The sequence below is a fragment of the Anoplophora glabripennis genome, unplaced genomic scaffold (genome assembly GCF_000390285.2).
Source record: "Anoplophora glabripennis isolate ALB-LARVAE unplaced genomic scaffold, Agla_2.0 scaffold721, whole genome shotgun sequence".
In the NCBI taxonomy this organism is placed as follows: Eukaryota; Metazoa; Arthropoda; class Insecta; order Coleoptera; family Cerambycidae; genus Anoplophora; species Anoplophora glabripennis.
The window spans coordinates 56,467-77,171 of record NW_019416849.1 but is presented as its reverse complement, the minus strand read 5'-3'; the positions used below and the strand labels follow the sequence as shown (position 1 = coordinate 77,171).

Below are 20,705 nucleotides of genomic sequence, written 5' to 3'. Positions count from 1 at the left end.
TTTCTAGTTTTGCGGGTGGCAAATAATTTAAAATGTTATAATTATATTCGAAACGATTAGTGATTTTTGTTATTTCTGTTTAAACAAATGAATTTAAAAAAAAATTCGTAAATTAATTTGAAAATAATACTGTTCGATCTGATCTTCATCTGATCGAACGAATCGAAACATCCCAGTTATTCTCAATGTCAATATTTGGCGCGAGTTTTAGTGGATATAATGGCGACTTTGAGTGAGGGAACTGAAATTAAAATCTTGTTAAAAACACTGGTGATTTTTATAATTCGGTATAGACCCGTGTATTTTCGATGTTTTCACTTTCTGTACCGTTAAAACAATTTTGCGGAGTTCTGTGCAGTTTATGCCCACTAAACACGAAACGATGTTTTACTAAACATTTGAAACATTAACTAGAAACGTTTCTGTTTCATTACAGAAATGTAGCACTTGAAAACTTATTTAGTGAAACATAGCCGAAACGTTACAATTGAAGAGAGTTGAAACATTACTCAAAATATTTTCCCTTTCGATCTCGGAAACATAACAGACGAACAACCCTTTGCTATTTTTGCTTATTTTATGGAACATTCGGCATTAGTTAAATTTTGCTCTCAATCCCCAATCCCTCTCAAGCGTTAGTTCATTTGCCTTTGTTATACAGACATAAACAGAAAAAAAAATGTGGTAGCATATTTATAACACAAGTCTAGAAAAAATGTATGTTCGTGACTTGCGTAGACTGCGCGTAACAGCCCGAGTTTATTTGTTTCCCGTGTGTCGTTTCAATTCGTATTATGTTAGGTTAGGTTTGCGGTTTGTCAGTTTGCTTGGTTTCGTTGTTATTCATCTTTACTTTGACGCTATTTTATGTGATAATTTGTAGTGTGTGTAGTTGTGGTTATTGTAAGGTGCATATAAAATAATGAATATTGATGCAAAATGTTTAAAATGATGTGCAGAGATTTCCAATTTTGCGTTACATCTACCTAAATATAGTTATACCCACTACTATTACAGACAAGAGGACAAGGGACAAGAACTAAGAAAATGGAACAACAACTATACGTTTCGATATAATTTGAAGAGCAACTACTTAGTCAGTGAGAACTATTTGAAATATGGATGAATCAAGTGAAATAGACGTCGTTTATTTTATATTTTGTACAAATGTTTATATTTCTTTATGTGTATAGGCATGCTTAAATATAAGAGTTTAGGTATACCTACAGATATTTACTTTGTCAAGATATCATTTTGTATCCTTATTTCTGCTGTATAATTTATTATTATTAAAAGGATATATGTAAAATTGACCATGCGTAGAAGAAATTATAACTTTATATTATTTTTCAGTAATGTTATTTGTTTTTTATGTACCTACCATTTTAAGATTCATAATCATAACTAACTTTTTCTAATTATCAGTTCGTCATTGTTACCATATTCATGAAGGTCTCAACAGAAAATTTCCATTTCAGAAGCGTATTTGAACTTCTGATATTGTTTTGTGATATTTTTATTTGTAAGATGAATGGCAAAATTCATAATCCATATTAGAAACTTTTTTCAGTGGCTTCTCAAAAAGAAAGAAATTCTTAGTAAAAGTAGCCGCATCTCCAAACTAGAAGAGCATATTTATTTTTTTTAATATACAATGTAACTTTTTTTAGTTTGAATTAAGTCATTCACAATACACATAAAAATATCACAAAGGAGTATTAGAGATTTTTAAAAAAATACTCACACTATTTATACTATTTCAAAAACGCTTTTGAAATAAAAATGATCTAAAGTTGAGAGCATTATGAGAACAATATGGTAATAAAATTATTATGTTACTCAAACATTTCTGAAAATATACTGAAACGTAAAACAAAAATATCGAGGGCATAAATGGAACATAAAAAGAATGTTACTGAAACCAATTTTTTGATACGTTTAATTGGAAACGTATTTTGGGGAGGACATCTTGGGCTTCTAGAACGTTACCAGAAGGTTGCATGTTTTTTTTATGAAACGTTTCAATAAAAATGGAAACGTTTCTGAAACATGTCAGAAACTGAAAAATGTTTAGTGGGATGGGTGCTAGCAGCTTACCAAGATGAAGATTAAAATTGTGCTTACCGAGTGACTAAGGTATTTATTCGATTTTTTGTTTATACCCATTAATTTTGTATTTGTAATTTTGACAAAAAAGAAGAAGGGTGTAGGTCCAGATACATATCTAGATTTTTTATTACTTATAATCTATCCGTTTTAATTTTTTTTTTGTTCACTACGAGAGTCAAATAGAAACTCAGGTACAAGAATATATATTTATTTTACACAATAATTATACAAATAATAAAAATATCCCAAATCTATATCAACATTAAACTTAGATGCAATAAATAAAAGAGGTAAATTGTAGTTTGTCATAATAATATCAAGTAATCCCCCACAAACTTGAAATACATGTTAATCTAGACATTTGTGTTATAAATAATGAACCCATTTGTAAAACCGCATAATTACTGTACATACAAAACAAATAAATACAAAATATAAATGAAAACGCGTGGAAACTTTGTCTGATTTGCACGTGTGCAAGAATAATATCAAATTGCTTCCCAACCAAGGAATGGCCAGGAAGAATAAAACTCTTAAAGTTATTTTACATAGTATTGACTGTAACAACCATTCTGGTGTCTTCTAGAGAGTTAATACAAAAAATTCGTCGTCACTTTCAGCATTGCGTACAGGGAAACTATTTGGAATATCTTCTGGAACCAGTATAACCTGAAACAGAAAGTCACAGATCAATATTCGACGAATCCACTTTAATAAAGTTCGAGCGCAATCTTGCTCTCTTTTTACCTATTGAGTTTTATCTTCGCCTTCGCGAGACTGCTCACGTCGTCTTTCAGTACGAACTTCCTGACGCCTAGCATGAAGTCCTTTACGTAGCAGTCCCAGGTGAAGCCGTTCGACTCCCGGAGGTCGACGTTGAACCTCTCCCCGTCCTCGGCGTGCTTTACGGCCTCCACCAGCTCGTCCATCGTGGAAGCCTTGAAGTCCCATTCGTGCGTCGAGAAGAAGCTGCCCGCGCTCAAGGCACTGTAGATTTTCCTGCTGAACTTCAGCATCCTGAAAAGAAAAACTTTAAAGTATGCGGTACTCCATCTGGGGACACACTGTATATAATAACTATGGGCCGGTACTTGGTTATGTCGTTCTTAGATTTTTTTTTTATAAAAGGGTCATATTCGCTTCTGTTATATTCGAAAGAGGTCTACTTACATGGGCTGCTGTCCGCTGCAGTACAGGAACACGTCCAAAAGGGCGGAGGGCACCGTGTGGAACAACGTGGCGTAGAGGGCGTGGAGTGTCCTGTTCGTGCGGTACGTGAACCCCGGGTACCACGTCACATACTTGCTGGGGTACTCGAGCGCGTACTTCTGCGTGAGTTCCCCGAACTTCTTCCAGGTGATGGGGTTGGAGAAGCCGCTCGTACAGTTGTACACCCTCATAGCGTTCGACCTGGAACGAAACCGCGCGTAAGTCGTGAAAAAAACTAGCTTTGTGACGCTTACCTGTTAGCCACCGTGTGCCAAGCCGCTGTGATGAGAGTGTCGACCACCACGTCCACGGGGATGACGTCGATGCGGCACTTCTCGTCGCAGATGATCGTTTTGATGGTCCCCCTACCGCACTCCATGAAGATGCCGGTGATGCCGCTGATGTTGTCCACCCAGCCCGGGTAGGGCTCTTTCCAGGCGGCAGTAACTGGAAGAACAATAGTTTTTATTAGCAGCATTTAAAACGTTTGCTACTAGTAAAAAAATAACGCTACATTTAGCTCACATGTTCCGTCACACGGCAAATCACACGTCATGTCGCACGTCACATTTCATACATCTCACATCGCACACACCACATCGCACACATCACATAGGTATCACATTACCATATAGTCCAGGCGGTATCTGTTTTAAAAAGGGTATACTTGGGTAAAAAGCATATGATCGGAGATTTTTGCTTTAACGGCTTCTAAATAACGTCAGAAATGATAATTTTTCTATGCAAATAAAAAAAACGTTGGCTTAATTGTTATTGCAAAAAAGTATAAAAAAATTGCAAAAAAGTTCATTTTTTTCTTGGATTTCTCGTCGACAACTTAGCAACTATTCATTTTAGACAAAAAGGGAAGAGGAAAAAAGTTTTGTAATTAAATTTGAACAAGATAGTTAGTTGCAATTCGAAAAAATAATTATTATTATTGCAAAAATCGGAAAAATCATTTAAACAATTGTAAAAAATGCTAGTTTATTTGTCAATTTTTTTCAGACACTTGAATAATACCTAGGATATTCATACTTTTCCCAATTAAACTTCTTAGTGCATAGAATCATCACACCAAATTTCATCCAATTCGGTTCGATAGTTTTTACATAATAATTGTTTAATTTTTTTATTTTTTTTTAAATTAAAGAATTTTCAAAATCAAATTTCTAAAAATCTAAAGCCTTTGAATACTTGAAAATTTCACCACAAAAAGAAGAGCTCTCAAGCTTTAAAATGCTTTTTGAAAAATTCAAATCGGACGATTAGGTGAGCCGTGGTGATTGTTTAAACATTTTCGCAATTTTCACGCTTATAAACAATTGCAATAATTTAATGTTTTTTTATTTTTTTTTTATTTTAAAATATGGTTTGAAAGTACTCGGAAAGACGAGTATTTAAAAAAAAACCTGATGATCCGCCCATTATTTTCGGAGTTATAGCCCGTTAAAGTTAACCCTTATTTACAGCAAAACTATAAGGGTATAAGGGCTGTTTTTTGAACTAATAGGTTTGTCATTCCGAGTACTTTCCAGATATAAATTTTCAAAATTTGCAATCACGGGCGTCCCATTTAAAATGTCACTCAAAGATATTCAAGACCGCGTGAAATCAATGAGGTATCAGTGGTGGGGGGAGCAAACACACAGCTACTCCGATCTGAATTCTCGAGTTCAAAACTGCGACGCTCGGAAAAATTTCACTTATCTCAGCTTCTAATGGACCAATTTCGATGATTTTTTTTTAAATCGATGTCTCGCAACTTAAAAAATTCAATTATCATATTTTCAACTACCTTTTATTATTAATTATTGGACTTTTGACATGCCGATAAACAGTTACTTTAAAAAATGATTAATTTATTATGTTTATTTATTTACTATGTTAATATTCACGACCAAAATTTTTGCATGTTGCACCAGGTAATACTAGTAAGTTTGTTTAAATATTATAAAATTGTTTAAACAATAATTATTTAAATAAACAACTGAAAATTGGTATTAATTTTTAGTTGTACGATAAATTTCTAAAAATCTTTCAAAAAAAAATAAATTGTGAATAATTATAATTTTAATTTTTTCGTTTACTTTTAAAATATTTATCTAAAATTTATTTTTTATTTATAAAAAAAAGTATAAGAATCTTTTGGATACTTAATTAATACCAACAACATGGTGCAACATGCAAAAATTTTGGTCGTGAAAATTAACATAGTAAATAAATAAACATAATAAATTAATCATTTTTTAAAGTAACTGTTTATCGGCATGTCAAAAGTCCAATAATTAATAATAAAATGTAGTTGAAAATATGATAATTGAATTTTTTAGTTGCGAGACATCGATTTAAAAAAAAATCATCGAAATTGGTCCATTAGACGCTGAGATAAGTGAAATTTTTCCGAGTGTCGCAATTTTGAACTCGAGAATTCAGATCGGAGTAGCTGTGTGTTTGCTCCCCCCACCACTGATACCTCATTGATTTCACGCGGTCTTGAATATCTTTGAGTGACATTTTAAATGGGACGCCCGTGATTGCAAATTTTGAAAATTTATATCTGGAAAGTACTCGGAATAACAAACCTATTGGTTCAAAAAACAGCCCTTATAGTTTTGCTGTAAATAAGGGTTAACTTTAACGGGCTATAACTCCGAAAATAATGGGCGGATCATCAGGTTTTTTTTTAAATACTCGCCTTTCCGAGTACTTTCAAACCATATTTTAAAATAAAAAAAAATTTGAAAAAACATTAAATTATTGCAATTGTTTATAAGCGTGAAAATTGCGAAAATGTTTAAACAATCACCACGGCTCACCTAATCGTCCGATTTGAATTTTTCAAAAAGCATTTTAAAGCTTGAGAGCTCTTCTTTTTGTGGTGAAATTTTCAAGTATTCAAAGGCTTTAGATTTTTAGAAATTTGATTTTGAAAATTTTTTAATTTAAAAAAAATAAAAAAATTAAACAATTATTATGTAAAAACTATCGAACCGAATTGGATGAAATTTGGTGTGATGATTCTATGCACTAAGAAGTTTAATTGGGAAAAGTATGAAGATCCTAGGTATTATTCAAGTGTCTGAAAAAAATTGACAAATAAACTAGCATTTTTTGCAATTTTTTAAATGATTTTTCCGATTTTTGCAACAACAATAATTATTTTTTCGAATTGCAACTAACTCTATCTTGATCAAAATTTAATTACAAAACTTTTTTTCCTCTTCCATTTTTGTCTAAAATGAATAGTTGCTAAGTTGTCGACGAGAAATCCAAGAAAAAAATGAATTTTTTTGCTATTTTTTTATACTTTTTTGCAATAACAATTAAGCCCACGTTTTTTTTTATTTGCATAGAAAAATTATCATTTCTAATGTTATTTAGAAGCCGTTAAAGCAAAAATCTCCGATCATATACGTTTTACCCAACCCGAAACAGATACCACCTGGACTAATAGAAAACCCTGCTATTTTCCCGGACTAGCCTACTATTCTCTAAAAAATATACTTACTTATCGATGGTCTAACAACAGCGGAAGGTATGAGTTCGGAATTCTCCAATACGATGTGCTCTGCCATCGCCTTCGTCAGGGTGTACGTATTGGGATGTTTATCCTACAAAAAAAAACAAATCAGACTTCACCCTCGTTTTTGAAGCGATCTACGACGAACTTACCAACATTTTCTGCGCCAGAACGTCTATCGCTTCGTCTGCGAGAACGTCTATACAGTTTATAACAGCTTCCGGGTCGTAAGGGGGCTTATACACAGTCTCCTCCACGGTGTCCTTGTCCGAATTGCAATAGGCCGTCGAAACGTGTACAAAACTCTGAAAAAAAAACGATATTAATACACCGCGCCTTCCTCGATTGATATCTAGTGACTGACCTTCAAGCGTTTCATCTCCTTGCAGATTTGTAGCACTCTCTTGGTACCGAGCGTGTTGAGGATGACGGCATTCTTGAGGTCTTCGTTGAACCTGCGAAGAAATACGATTTAAAACGGATTAGCCGCTAGGGGGCGTGTCGCGCGCTTACTTGACAGTGGCGGCTGAGTGGAAGACTATGTTGATGTTGTCCACCAGGAACGCCTTGTCGCCGTCGCCGATTCCGAGGTTGGGCAGAGAAACGTCTCCTGAAATTGCTTTAACTTTCTCAAAAGCATCAGGATCCTTCTCCCTTATCCTGTTGAAGACCTGGAATCGTTAAATTGCCGTCAATGTCAAATAAAGGACAGATCAGGGACGCGTGTAACCCCTTTTTCTGTTCTGTTTCGACCTATCAGCGATTGGCAGCACCAATCATAGTCCAGGAGAATTAACACAATGGCATGGCTGTTGCTTGACGTAGATTAGATATTAGTAAAAATCGGTCGAAAATAATATAAACAATGAAAATATAAGGTTGCGCCAAGAAAAAAAGTTGTGCTATTCGCAGAAAAAATTAAAAACTGCAAAAATACTCAAAAATCATGTGTTTTTCCTAACATTTTCCAATATAACTTCTTAAATATGCAGTTTACAGAAAAAACTATTACTGCTGAAATTGTTTGTTATGAAATTTGCTATAAGACACAATTGTTTTGAGACCTGCGTATTCAATATTTTTGTTGCTAGAAAGCCAAAACAGCGTAAGAAAGTGATGAAAATCGAGGTAATTTTGAAGCGTTCAACTGATAGGTAAGAAATTGTCCAATTCTACTATAAATGTACATGTAAGTACTTTAAAGGATTACAAAACGAAATTCCAAAACCCGATCGAAATCGGTCTGATAGTTTTGGTATGAGACAATTTGTTACTAAATTTCAGCGCGAAATGTCGTTATTTTTTTGCGTCAGTGCTGGGGTTAAAGTTAGGCATTTTAATTGGCGCTGATTTTTTTACACATACTTGGACTCTTTAACTATCATATAGAATCGTTATAATATTAATTTTCTTTTTTTTAATAATTTTTGGAGCGATTTTAAAAATTCGAAAAATTTTAACTTTATAAACAAATACTTTCGTGAAGCCGTTTTGCGGGTTGGAATATATACCAAAGTACTAAAAAATAGTTCTCGGAAAGACGCTTAACTTGAAAAAAAGAACGTTCAAATCGGTCACATAAGTTCCGAGATATCAAGTGTCAAAGTCAACAAGCGTTAGCTGCAAAACTATGCATAATGTAACAACAACAAAAATTGAATTTGGTAGGTTTTTTAAGAACTTTTCGTATGTGCTTTTATAAATATTATCGCACGTGTGCTTTTTATATGAAAATTCAATGAATATCGCCAAACCGACCGTTTGAGCCGCAAAACCGGGGGGAGGGGATGAATGATAGAAATTGAAATCGCGCGTTCAAAAAGAGCGCGCCCTCTTCGGCGTTCAATATCTCGGCTTCTACGGCTCTGATTTTGATGATTTTTTTTAAATCGATATAGCAAAATGAGAGGAATTCAATTATCAAGATTTCATTGAAATATTATAAAGCCTTATCAGCCTATTACGACTGCTTAAAATTTCATACATTTCATTGTTGTATATTCATGTAAATAATATCGATGACTATTGTTAAGAGGTATTAATTTTAATAACTACTTGGTAATAATGTTTAAAATCTTGAAATTTTTATGTCCTAATGTAATTTATTTATTGTTTACATATAAAATAGAAAAAAATGCAGATACAAATAATTATTATTTGATATTTATAAAACGTATCATCGCATTATTAAAAAATGTATTAAGCTTTTTTATAGCATAGTTGCTGATTTCGCTCTCAAAAATTTCTTCCTTTAGTAAACAATTAAAAATCGCACTTTGCAATTCATTATACAGGCTGTCATGCGGTGACGACCCATTAGAATATTTCGGAGACTACTTCGATTTGAATTTTGAAAATTTTTGACCTGGTGGTTTTGGAGGTTTTATTTAGAGTTTAAATAAAATAATGCCATTGTTGTAGTACTTCCGGTTATACCGGTAGTCGCCACCTATTTGCTTATTATAAATGGAACATCCTGTATATTTTTGTATATTTGAATTCTACGCATATTTTTAGAGGACTTTTATAAAGCTTCCCTATATGTATCTCTAATGGTCTAATGGTCTTCGACCTATTTCAATTTCATATTTATTGTCGAATTTGATTGACCGAACCGCCAAAACTTGGTTTTTCTAAATGGGACACCCTGTATATTTAATAAAAATCTGTTGTAGAAATTTACTCCACATCTATCCATATTACACCTCCCTATACCTATCTTTTAATTTTTCTGTTTTTGACGGATTTTGTGATAAATAAAATGATCCAATTTCTTGCGAGGATGGCTATGAAATTGCTGGCAAATTTAAAAAATCAAATTAACCAACCATAAGTCATTATTTGCTGTTAATTTAACAGTGGTACCTACTTACAATTAGTTAAGCACTGATTTGAAAATAATGGACAACAATACTTATTCAAATGCTGATATTATAAGTGAAAATACCAATGATGTAAAAAAGTGAAAAACTTTAATAATACGATAATTATGAAAGTATAATAAACACGTTTTGTAAAAATAAATAAATAATTATTTGTATCTATATTTTTTTCTATATTATATGAATACAATAAATAAATTACATATTAAATAAAGATTTCAAGATTTTATTTAAACATTATTACCATGTAATTATTAAAACTAAAACCTAGTAACAGTGGATTATGTACCTATATCCTACCATCGATATTATTATTTACATGAATATACAGTATAACAACGAAATGTGGAAAATTTTTAGTCGTAATAGACCGAAAAGGGCTTTATAATATTTTAATGAAACCTTGATAATTGAATTCCTCTCATTTTTCTACATCGATTTAAAAAAAAATCATCAAAATCGGAGCCATAGAAGCCGAGATACTGAACGCCGAAGCGCGCGCGCTCTTTTTGAACGCGATTTCAATTTCTATAATTCATCCCCTCCCCCCGGTTTTGCGGCTCAAATGGTCGGTTTGGCGATATTCATTGAATTTTCATATAAAAAGCACACGTGCGATAATATTTATAAAAGCACATACGAAAAGTTCTTAAAAAACCTACCAAATTCAATTTTTGTTGTTGTTACATTATGCATAGTTTTGCAGCTAACGCTTGTTGACTTTGACACTTGATATCTCGGAACTTATGTGACCGATTTGAACGTTCTTTTTTTCAAGTTAAGCGTCTTTCCGAGAACTATTTTTTAGTACTTTGGTATATATTCCAACCCGCAAAACGGCTTCACGAAAGTATTTGTTTATAAAGTTAAAATTTTTCGAATTTTTAAAATCGCTCCAAAAATTATTAAAAAAAAGAAAATTAATATTATAACGATTCTATATGATAGTTAAAGAGTCCAAGTATGTGTAAAAAAATCAGCGCCAATTAAAATGCCTAACTTTAACCCCAGCACTGACGCAAAAAAATAACGACATTTCGCGCTGAAATTTAGTAACAAATTGTCTCATACCAAAACTATCAGACCGATTTCGATCGGGTTTTGGAATTTCGTTTTGTAATCCTTTAAAGTACTTACATGTACATTTATAGTAGAATTGGACAATTTCTTACCTATCAGTTGAACGCTTCAAAATTACCTCGATTTTCATCACTTTCTTACGCTGTTTTGGCTTTCTAGCAACAAAAATATTGAATACGCAGGTCTCAAAACAATTGTGTCTTATAGCAAATTTCATAACAAACAATTTCAGCAGTAATAGTTTTTTCTGTAAACTGCATATTTAAGAAGTTATATTGGAAAATGTTAGGAAAAACACGTGATTTTTGAGTATTTTTGCAGTTTTTAATTTTTTCTGCGAATAGCACAACTTTTTTTCTTGGCGCAACCTTATATTTTCATTGTTTATATTATTTTCGACCGATTTTTGCTATTATTTAATCTACGTCAAGCAACAGCCATATCTCGAAGGTTTTGAGCTTAATTCTCTTGGACTATTATGCAATGTTGGGATGCTTAAGTTCGGCGGCCGCGTGGATTATAATCGTTTACGTTTCTCTGCGCTCTTACCGGGTTTTTGAAGAGTTCCTTGAGCCTCTGCTCGACGGCCATGCCGCGCTTGGGCCTCATGAGGACGTAGACGGAGTCGAGACCGTCGCACGACCTGAGGAGCTTCTCTACCAGAGCCTTCCCCAGGAAGCCGGTGGCGCCCGTGATGAAGATCTTGGAGTTCTCGTAGAACCCCGAAACGTTGTTCATTGTCGCTTCGCCGCTGAACAGGCTGTTGTTGTTGCAGTATTCGATTTCGCGGGGAAACTTCTTCGCCTCGCTCGCGGCGAACGGCGAGTTCTGTGGAACTCCCATCTTGTACTGGATCTGGAAAGACGAAGTACAGATTTGCCTTTACAAAAAAATTAAAAATTAAAATCGTTTCAAATTTTTATACACAAATATCATGATTCCTAAATTGTCCGGAAAATCAACATCTAATAATTGTACTTTGCAAAACTTCACTTCAAATTTCAAAATAAAGTTAACAACAAATAAATTATGTTTTTGATATAAATCTAGGTATCACTAAAAAATATTCCGTTGTAGTTCTTTTATTATAACAAATTATCGTTGTTTTCAACATTTTAAGTATCTTTCCAAAGTTTCTTTAAAAATTCCGCCCACACTGTCTGTGTGATACAATAAAAGGGGATGGAAACTGATGCATCTCTGGTTGCCTAAATTATACCGAAAAATGATAAAAAACAGCCCTTTTTTTATTCCAATATATCTTTTTAAAGCAATGGAAGAAAGTAGTAAAATTTCATATTACATTTGGCAAAGTATAAATGAAGACAGTAAAGCAAAAATTAATTGGGACAGGTAAATAATTCGTGAGAAATTAATTTCTAAATATGAAGGTTTTTTGGACTTTTACAAATAAACGATTATTTCTTCATAGTATTATAGAATTATGCAATTTTTTATATAGTTGTCTTTAAATAAATAAACTGATTAGACTTTATTTCATAGTTTGTTCATCACTTTATTATTTAAAAAGTTATATTGGAATAAAATTATTAAAAAATATTCATTCATGAATAGCATTATCTCCGACTTTTAATTCGCTTGATTTGTAATAGATGTCGCACTAGTAAAAATTTATTTATGAATGGACTCGGGTTATTTTTAACGAACAGCTGTTGTATGTGGTTAATTTGGTATAACCTGATTCTGAATTGGTAGTCATGGTTTCTGTTAATTGATACGTAAATATTTAAAGAATGTCATGATCATTTTAGATATATTTTTGTATAAAAGTATATAAGTAACAGTGCAAGTCCATACTATTATATAATTTTAGAAAATATGAAATATAAACAATTTTTAGTTTATTTAAAACCATAATTTATAATTAATATACCTATATTAGTATCTACGGTTAGTGGATAAGAGGGAAAACATTTTTATTTTCTATTCTACTAGAAAAAGTAATTCGTGACAAAAAATATTTTGCTTTTTAATTGAATACGTTTGTCATGAAAAACTGTAATAAATATATATACAGGGTGATCAGAAATTTAACAAAATTAATAACGTTGAAGAATAAACTGCTTTTGTTTTTGATAATATAAAAAAAATGTTAATAAGAAAAGTTGTTCATAACGGAAAGTTACGTTATAATTACGATTTGTGAATAAAGCGGCTTACTTTGGTATAAACAGAAATGGAAAATATTATATTTTTAATAATTAATATTAAGTAATTCTTGATAAAAAAAATTTGCATATTAATATAAATAGAATTTTAATTGTGAATATACATAATAATGAGAAAATATAAAAAATATGTACGATATACTTATTTTGTCCAAAAAATGTGTAAAGAATTATGTACAAAAGGACGATTTGAGTCTAAATTTTTTTTATGAGAAATAGGTAATTCAGTTCACTTCAATTGAAAAAATAGTTGTCTTATAGGTACTTTAATACCTCCAATATAAACAGAAATTCTGTGGAACAGTGTAGTTTAATAAATATGTAAATAAATGAAAGTAATAAAGAAGTAAATAGAATAGGTACAGTAGAACAGGAAAAAATTTAAAAATTCATAAAATAAAATTATTTCTTTTTATTAATTTGAGTTTCTATAATATATTCTGGATCCATACATCTTTTTCCCTGTGGAATATTTTTGTATATTATTTCTGGTAGTATACAATTTTTATAAAATTGTTCCAAATTTGTTGCCATTGATTTTTTCCATAATTCTTCATATTTCTTAATTTGTTCTACATAGAGTGGGTTGTTTTCACCACTATAGGTATATTACGAAATAACATATAGACTTCTTCCGGTTCCGTATCTGAAAGTAAGAAAAGAATTTTACCAGATAATATTTGTTATAAACATAGATAATTATACATTTTTACCTATTATGCTTTTGATTTACCATAATGATATATCTAGTCATATATAGGGTGCCACAATAGTGCGATAAAGTTTAGTATAACTGCCTGTAGTAGTGATACGAAAAAAGTTACTTGCTCGGATTCACATTTTATTATTATTTCCATTATTCATTATTTTCAGACCGAATTAAACGTTCAGAAAATCTTGTTTTTGGCCTGAAGATTTTGCCCTATACAACTATAACTGAAAATAATTATAAACTTTGTCACACTATTGGAACAGCCTGTATGTGCATTGCAACGACAATATGTCATATTTATATTACGGCTAAGTAAGCGGAAAGTCCATTGTCGCATATGTAATTTTTATTTTCAAATAATCAAATACAATACCTACATATTTATTTTAATATCTATTATTTACTTGAATTTAGTACTAAGTACAACTATGCCTAGCAAATTGTAATACTTACTCTGTTAATGTTTTTTCCTTCATATAAAAAATAGTAAACTCCACAAATAAAATATTTCGCAGCCACAACGCAACAATAAAAGATAACAGCTCAAAGATCCATACAAGAAATAATTACATTCGCACCTACTCTGGTCCGAATCCATATAAGTACTAAAATGTAGAAAATAATATGAAATAAAACTTTTAGTTGGCTGCAAATATTATAAATTTGTACAACCACTTGCCATCCTCCTTTTTTGTAAATATGTACATAATAATATGTAGAAGATAGAAAATAGAAATATTTTCAGAACAAAAAACCGGCGGCCGCAAATTGGAGTTTTTATTATTTTATTACCCTTCTCTTTTCATATGCAATTATGAGATAGCAAGAGAGTGGGATGGACGTATAGGCCGGACAACTCATTATCGTGCACGTGTGCGTGCACCTGGCATTTTCTCGTTTTTTTTAGGTGTGTTTTGCCGGAATTTGAATGAATGAAATTATCGTACTATTTTTACTATAAACGTATTTCCTGTAGCGACATCTATACGAATATTGTAGTACTTTGTTAGATGAAACGGGACTTCAATTTCCGTTCTTAAGCAAATACTAAAGTAATTAAATGCGATAATGACCCGATAATTGTTATTACATTTATCATGTAGTATTATGTCATCTAAGCAAGTTCAAAGTACAGGTATTAAAAGCGCAATTCCGTCAAATGATAAAAAAATCCAGTATTTATAAATACAGCATAAAAAAACATAAAAATTAAGCTTTCAACATCAAAGGAAACATTTTACTGTCCGCAGCTGTACCGTGTGTTCAAATGAGAAAGGGCGTCGCCATGTCTCAGAACTCAGGACCAGTAAAAATCATTGAAAAATTATTTTTTTCGAAAACTGTCATCAAAAGTCGACATTTTCGTTAAATTTTCAGTTGACAAAGTGAGTCTTTTTTTGTCACGTGGTTGTAAAATACTTTTAGGTTCTAGAACGTCAGTCTTTTTCGTTCTAGAATATAAAACAAATGTCAAAATAATTTTTGATTTTTTCGAAACTTATTTATGATTTTATTAATTAAACAATTTTAAGTAATATAACATTTCATTATAAAACAGTAACGTCTAAAGCAGTGCCCTGTATAAATTTCTGGATGAGGCAAATTAATTGAGATAAGCTGCTATTTCTTTTGGCACATTCCTTGATTTGTTGACGCCAACCACTTAGTTAACCCTTCCTTGAGTTCCCTGACATACTTCACAAAAAATCTTCGACCTGTAGTAACTACAGACAACTTTTTCTGATTTCTCAAAAAAATTAAACTAAAAAAAGTTGTTACACTGTATATTAAAAAAAATAAATATGCTCTTCTAGTTCGGGGATGTGGCAACTTTTACCAAGAATTTCATACTTTTTGAGAAGACACTGAAAAAAGTTTCTAATATGGATTACGAATTTTGCCATTCATCGTACGAATAAAAATGCCACAAAACAATATCAGAAGCATTTTAAAAAAGCTACACATCATTTTATATTGTTCAAATACGCTTCTAAAATGGAAATTTTCTCATGTTGAGACCATCATCGTGAATATGGTAATAATGACGAACTGAGAATTAGAAAAAGTTAGTTATGATTATGAATCTTGAAATGGTAGATACATGAAAAACAAATAACATTACTGAAAAATAATAGAAAGTTACAATTTCTTCTACGCATGGTCAATATTATTACATCTATCCTTTTAATAATAATAAATTGTACAGCAAAAATAAGGATACAAAATGATATCTTGACAAAGTAAATATCTGTAGGTGTACGTAAACTCTTTTATTTAAGCATGCCTATACACATAAACAAATATAAAGATTTGTACAAAATATAAAATAAATGACGTCTATTTCACTTGATTCATCCATATTTCAAATAGTTCTCACTGACTAAGTAGTTGCTCTTCAAATTATATCGAAATGTATATGTTCCATTTTCGTAGTTCCTGTCCCTTGTCCTCTTATATACAGCGTGGTAAAAAAGTTCTGCATAAAATTCATATTTTCGTTCAACAATTTTTTTTTCGAAAAACAGTGAGACCCGTCGATTTCTATTTGATCCAGGTCACCTTGTTATGTGGAAAAATTTTTTTCGATAATCCACTTACAGCGGCGATGACATAATTTTTTTTTTAATTGACAACGCATATTTTTTTCGTTCGAAATTGATGACAGTGATAATTATCTAAACAACGGTGTGAAAATTTCGATGTCTTACATAACAATTTTTTTTAGAAAAATGCACCTTNTTGAAATGTAATTTTGTCAACTTTGTCCTTTTAGGAGCCATTAATAGTGTAAGTAGACAATTATCACTTATAAGAACTTAAGGTGCATTTTTCTAAAAAAAATTGTTATGTAAGACATCGAAATTTTCACACTGTTGTTTAGATAATTATCACTGTCATCAATTTCGAAGGAAAAAAATATGCGTTGTCATTTAAAAAAAAATTATGTCATCGCTGCCGTAAGTGAATTAGGTATCGAAAAAAAAAATCCACATGACAAGGTGCCCTGGATCAAATAAAAATCGACGGGTCTCACCGTTTTTCAAAAAAAAATTGTTCAATGAAAATATGAATTTTATGCAGAACTTTTTTACCACGTTGTATAACGTAGTGGGTATAACTACGTTTAGGTAGATGTGACGCAAAATTGGAAATCTCTTTACACATATCGTTTTAAACATTTTGCATCAATATTCATTATTTTATATGCACCTTACAATAACCACAACTGCACACACTACAAATTATCACATAAAACAGCGTCAAAGTAAAGATGAATAACAACGAAGCCAGGCAAACTGGCAAACCGCAAACTTAACCTAAAGGCGGTTTTCCACAAAAACAAAACAAAACACACACTTGTGTCGAATAAAACAAAACTGAAACTTTTTGAAGACTGGCGTGTTTTGCGACAGTTGGAGTTTTGTTTTTCGGGTCCCGCTCGAAAACGGTCACATCAAAAGGTTTCGACGTGTTTTGAAACTCAAGTCTGTTTAGTGGAATCGGTCGTGTTGTGTTTTATATTTAAGTGATCCAACCCAATATCTATGTTGGCGTTTTCTTCTTCCCAAAAACAATATTTTAATCATTAATGATTAACAGCTATTACAAAATATTATTGTGTACGGTTAAGGTTACGTGGCTAGTATACAAAGTAACTAACTAACCAAGTAAATACTTCAACCGTACATATATAGGTACACTTACTTTTTTTCCAAGGACTTCAGTATAAACCAGCCATAACTAAGAATAAAAAAAATCTTCTCTAAACATGTTGGTTGGTTATTGGAAAAATGTGTTCCGACTTTTTCGCGACAACCAGTGGAAAAGGACTGAAAACAAAAACAAAACTCGAACAAAATGAAGCCCGCTTGATGGAAACAAGAGTTTTGGGTTTGTTTCAGTTTTGTTTTTGTTTTTCAGGTTCTAGAAAACACAAACAGGACATAAACTCAACTGTCCGATTAGTGGAAAATCGCCATAACATAATACGAATTGAAAACGACACACGGGAAACAAACTCGCAGTCTACGCAAGCCACGAACATACATTTTTTCTAGACTTGTGTTATAAATATGCTACCACAATTTTTTTTCTGTTTATGTCTGTATAGCAAAGGCAAATGAACTAACGCTTGAAAGCAAAATTTAACTAATGCCGAATGTTCCATAAAATAAACAAAAAAAAGCAAAGGGCTGTTCGTCTGTTATGTTTCTGAGATCGAAAGGGAATGTTTCGAGTAATGTTTCAAACTCTCTTCAATTGGAACGTTTCGGCTATGTTTCACTAAAAATAAGTTTTCAAGTGCTACATTTCTGTAATGAAACAGAAACGTTTATAGTTAATGTGTTAAATGTTTAGTAAAACAGCTCGTTTGCAACGTTTCATTTACGTTTCGTGTGTAGTGGGTAGACTTTTTCAATCGGTTTCCAATTGATTTGTTTTTCAAATAAGGTACCTATTAGTTTTGTAAATTTTCTGATATTTACATTTTTTGGCATTCAGTGTACTTTGTAAAATGGAATATATTGACCATAACGCGAAAGGTTTAATTTTATTAATTTTATGTTCGAAATATGCCAGTAATACCGCTTCGGTCATTTTTTGAATTTTCTTCGAACTACACCAACCTTTGAATTCGTTGTAGGCAATCTCGTACTGTCTCGATGATTTTTTGGGGATTAATTGTGAAACAGCGCTTTGTGCCGCTTCCAATACTTCCCCTGGTAAATGCTCGTCTTCACTTTCCGAGCCCATTTTAAATTAAACACTATTAGAATATGAATTACAATATATAATTCTGACACTACTTTTTCAATCAACTAATTTTTATTGGTTATTAGGTTGCTAGCGTCATAATAGTCACCCCGTCTAAACAGTCTTGATTCAAACACGGTTCAAACAATTTAAAATATGAATTAAATTGTTGTATATAACACAATTGTCCTGTTGCAGTTTTCAAAAAAATATTGTTTGCATCTCGAACGATAAATGCTTTTGCGTTCTTGAACGGATATTCTGCCTCGCTAAGCTCGTCAAAATACCTTCCAGTCTTGAAGGCGTTTCACGTTCTAGAAACTAAAAATAACTATTTTGGTTTTAAAAAGGAACAATATTCGAAAACATATTAGGCTGAATTGTTATAATTTGACGTCAGTAATCTTCACTTAATATATTGATTAGCTTACTGATCTGTCGCATTTGTTACTAGTTTAGCAGCAACCCCCGATAAGTGTTGCGCCATCTAAATCTCGCTAATACCAGTGCATCCTTTATCAAATGAAACAATATGCTTAGTTCTTATTTACTTTGGCATTATATTTAAGGAGGTATATCGGGTTTACTCAAAAGCACAGGTCATATATATTTAAAAAAAAATTTAAATCTTGATTTTGAGATATTGTTGTTGAAAGTTGTTCATTTTAACGTAGGTTTATATGGCGAAGATGGACGGTTGGGCTCTTTTTTTTTACCCATAACTGAGAAAAAAATGTAGAAATTGTGAAACAAAACTTTTCCATAGATAGTACACAGTATTATCTTATTTTTGATGTAAAACTAATGTAAGTTTTGAACATAGTACAGCTGTATTAATTAGAAACAGAAACCAATAATTGCATTTCTGTCTGACTTGAGGATTAATGTGGCAACGTCGCAATCAGCTGACAGCAAGGAGGGAATACATTTGAAAGACTTGATAAAAACGAAATTGATTTCAAACATATACATTTTTCCTAAATCCCATGTACATTGTTATCAACAATAAATTATCCACAACAGATGATTTTTTGTAATGTTTTTAAAAAACTAGATTAATTAAAAAAGACTAGGAAGCTGTGATATATTTATTGGAATAAAAAATACAGTTGATAAATCCTTTTAATATATTTAATGGTTTATAAAAACATCGTAATCATTACCCAGCAATATTTAGGGTTACATAAAGTTTTCTTTACTTGATTAATATAATTAGTAATACTTGAGATAAAAGCATTTGTACGGAATAACAAAGGAACATAAATATTTCTCAGCAAACTTTATATCTAAAAAATTAGTTATAGTTGCAAAACTTTTGTAACATTACTAAAATAGAGATTAAAAACACGAACAGTGAGTAATAATGTAATTTCTATCACAGAACCTTCAAAATTGCATCCAACATTTTCTTGGACTTGGACGAGAGATGGGCGCGAGTGCCATTTCATTTCTTTAGAACTAAATTTTGTTTTACCAATTCACATGATTTACGGATTTTAAATAAAGGATACAAATCTTCGCGAGGATAATACGATCTATTTGCTATACAGGGTGTCCCGAAATTCATGCAACAAAATTTGGTCATAGATTCTTAAGACATATTTAGGGGATCCGTATTTTTTCTTTTTGTCAACTGGCCCCCCCCTTTCGGGGTTAGAGCCCCCTAAAATCTACCCCTAAGAAGTCTGCTTTATATCTCACTAAACTTATATCACTAAATTTGGTACACAGGGGTTTTATGACATGTGGAATCTCACAATGCTACGCTTTTTGGCGAGAAATCCCCTTAAGATACTTTTTCGTGGGCCCCCTTGTCTTTGGAACCAGTAAAATTTGGTCGCAAATTTGATTTTTTTTTAATTATTAGTTAGCTAGAAAGCCATTGAATTTAGAAACTTTTTTGTCTCTTGATATTTGTTTCGTAAAACGCAATGTTTTTGAGGAACATGGCGAATCACGATATACATTCGATCACATTTTGACATTTTTCTCGAAAACATTGCGTGTTACGAAAAAAGTATAAAGAGACAAAAAGTTTCTAAATTTAATGGCTTTCTAGTGAAATGATAATTTTTAAGAAATTTAAATATGCGACCAAATTTTTTTGGCTCCAAAGACAAGAGGGCCCACGAAAAATTGTCTTAAGAGGATCCCCGCCAAAAAACGTAGCACCATCAGATTCCACATGTCATAAAACCCCTGTGTACCAAATTTAGTGATTCTCGTACAACAGGGGTTTTATGACA

The 20,705-nt window shown here is 31.8% G+C and overlaps 1 protein-coding gene across 1 annotated transcript in view; it reads right to left on the bottom strand.

Moving 5' to 3' along the window:
• Nucleotides 1–2,327: 2,327 nt before the first annotated feature.
• The window catches only part of LOC108909985 (putative fatty acyl-CoA reductase CG5065), a 23,735-nt gene continuing 5,357 nt past the window's right edge, over nt 2,328–20,705 (bottom strand). The window contains exons 2-10 of the mRNA XM_018714467.1: nt 11,353–11,658; nt 7,355–7,512; nt 7,206–7,296; nt 6,994–7,146; nt 6,830–6,932; nt 3,573–3,765; nt 3,280–3,519; nt 2,857–3,126; nt 2,328–2,778 (exon numbers count right to left, since the gene is read on the bottom strand). Coding sequence (XP_018569983.1) covers nt 2,700–2,778; nt 2,857–3,126; nt 3,280–3,519; nt 3,573–3,765; nt 6,830–6,932; nt 6,994–7,146; nt 7,206–7,296; nt 7,355–7,512; nt 11,353–11,646 — 1,581 coding nt within the window. The 5' untranslated portion in view covers nt 11,647–11,658 and the 3' untranslated portion in view covers nt 2,328–2,699. The remainder of the gene's footprint in view (nt 2,779–2,856; nt 3,127–3,279; nt 3,520–3,572; nt 3,766–6,829; nt 6,933–6,993; nt 7,147–7,205; nt 7,297–7,354; nt 7,513–11,352; nt 11,659–20,705) is intronic.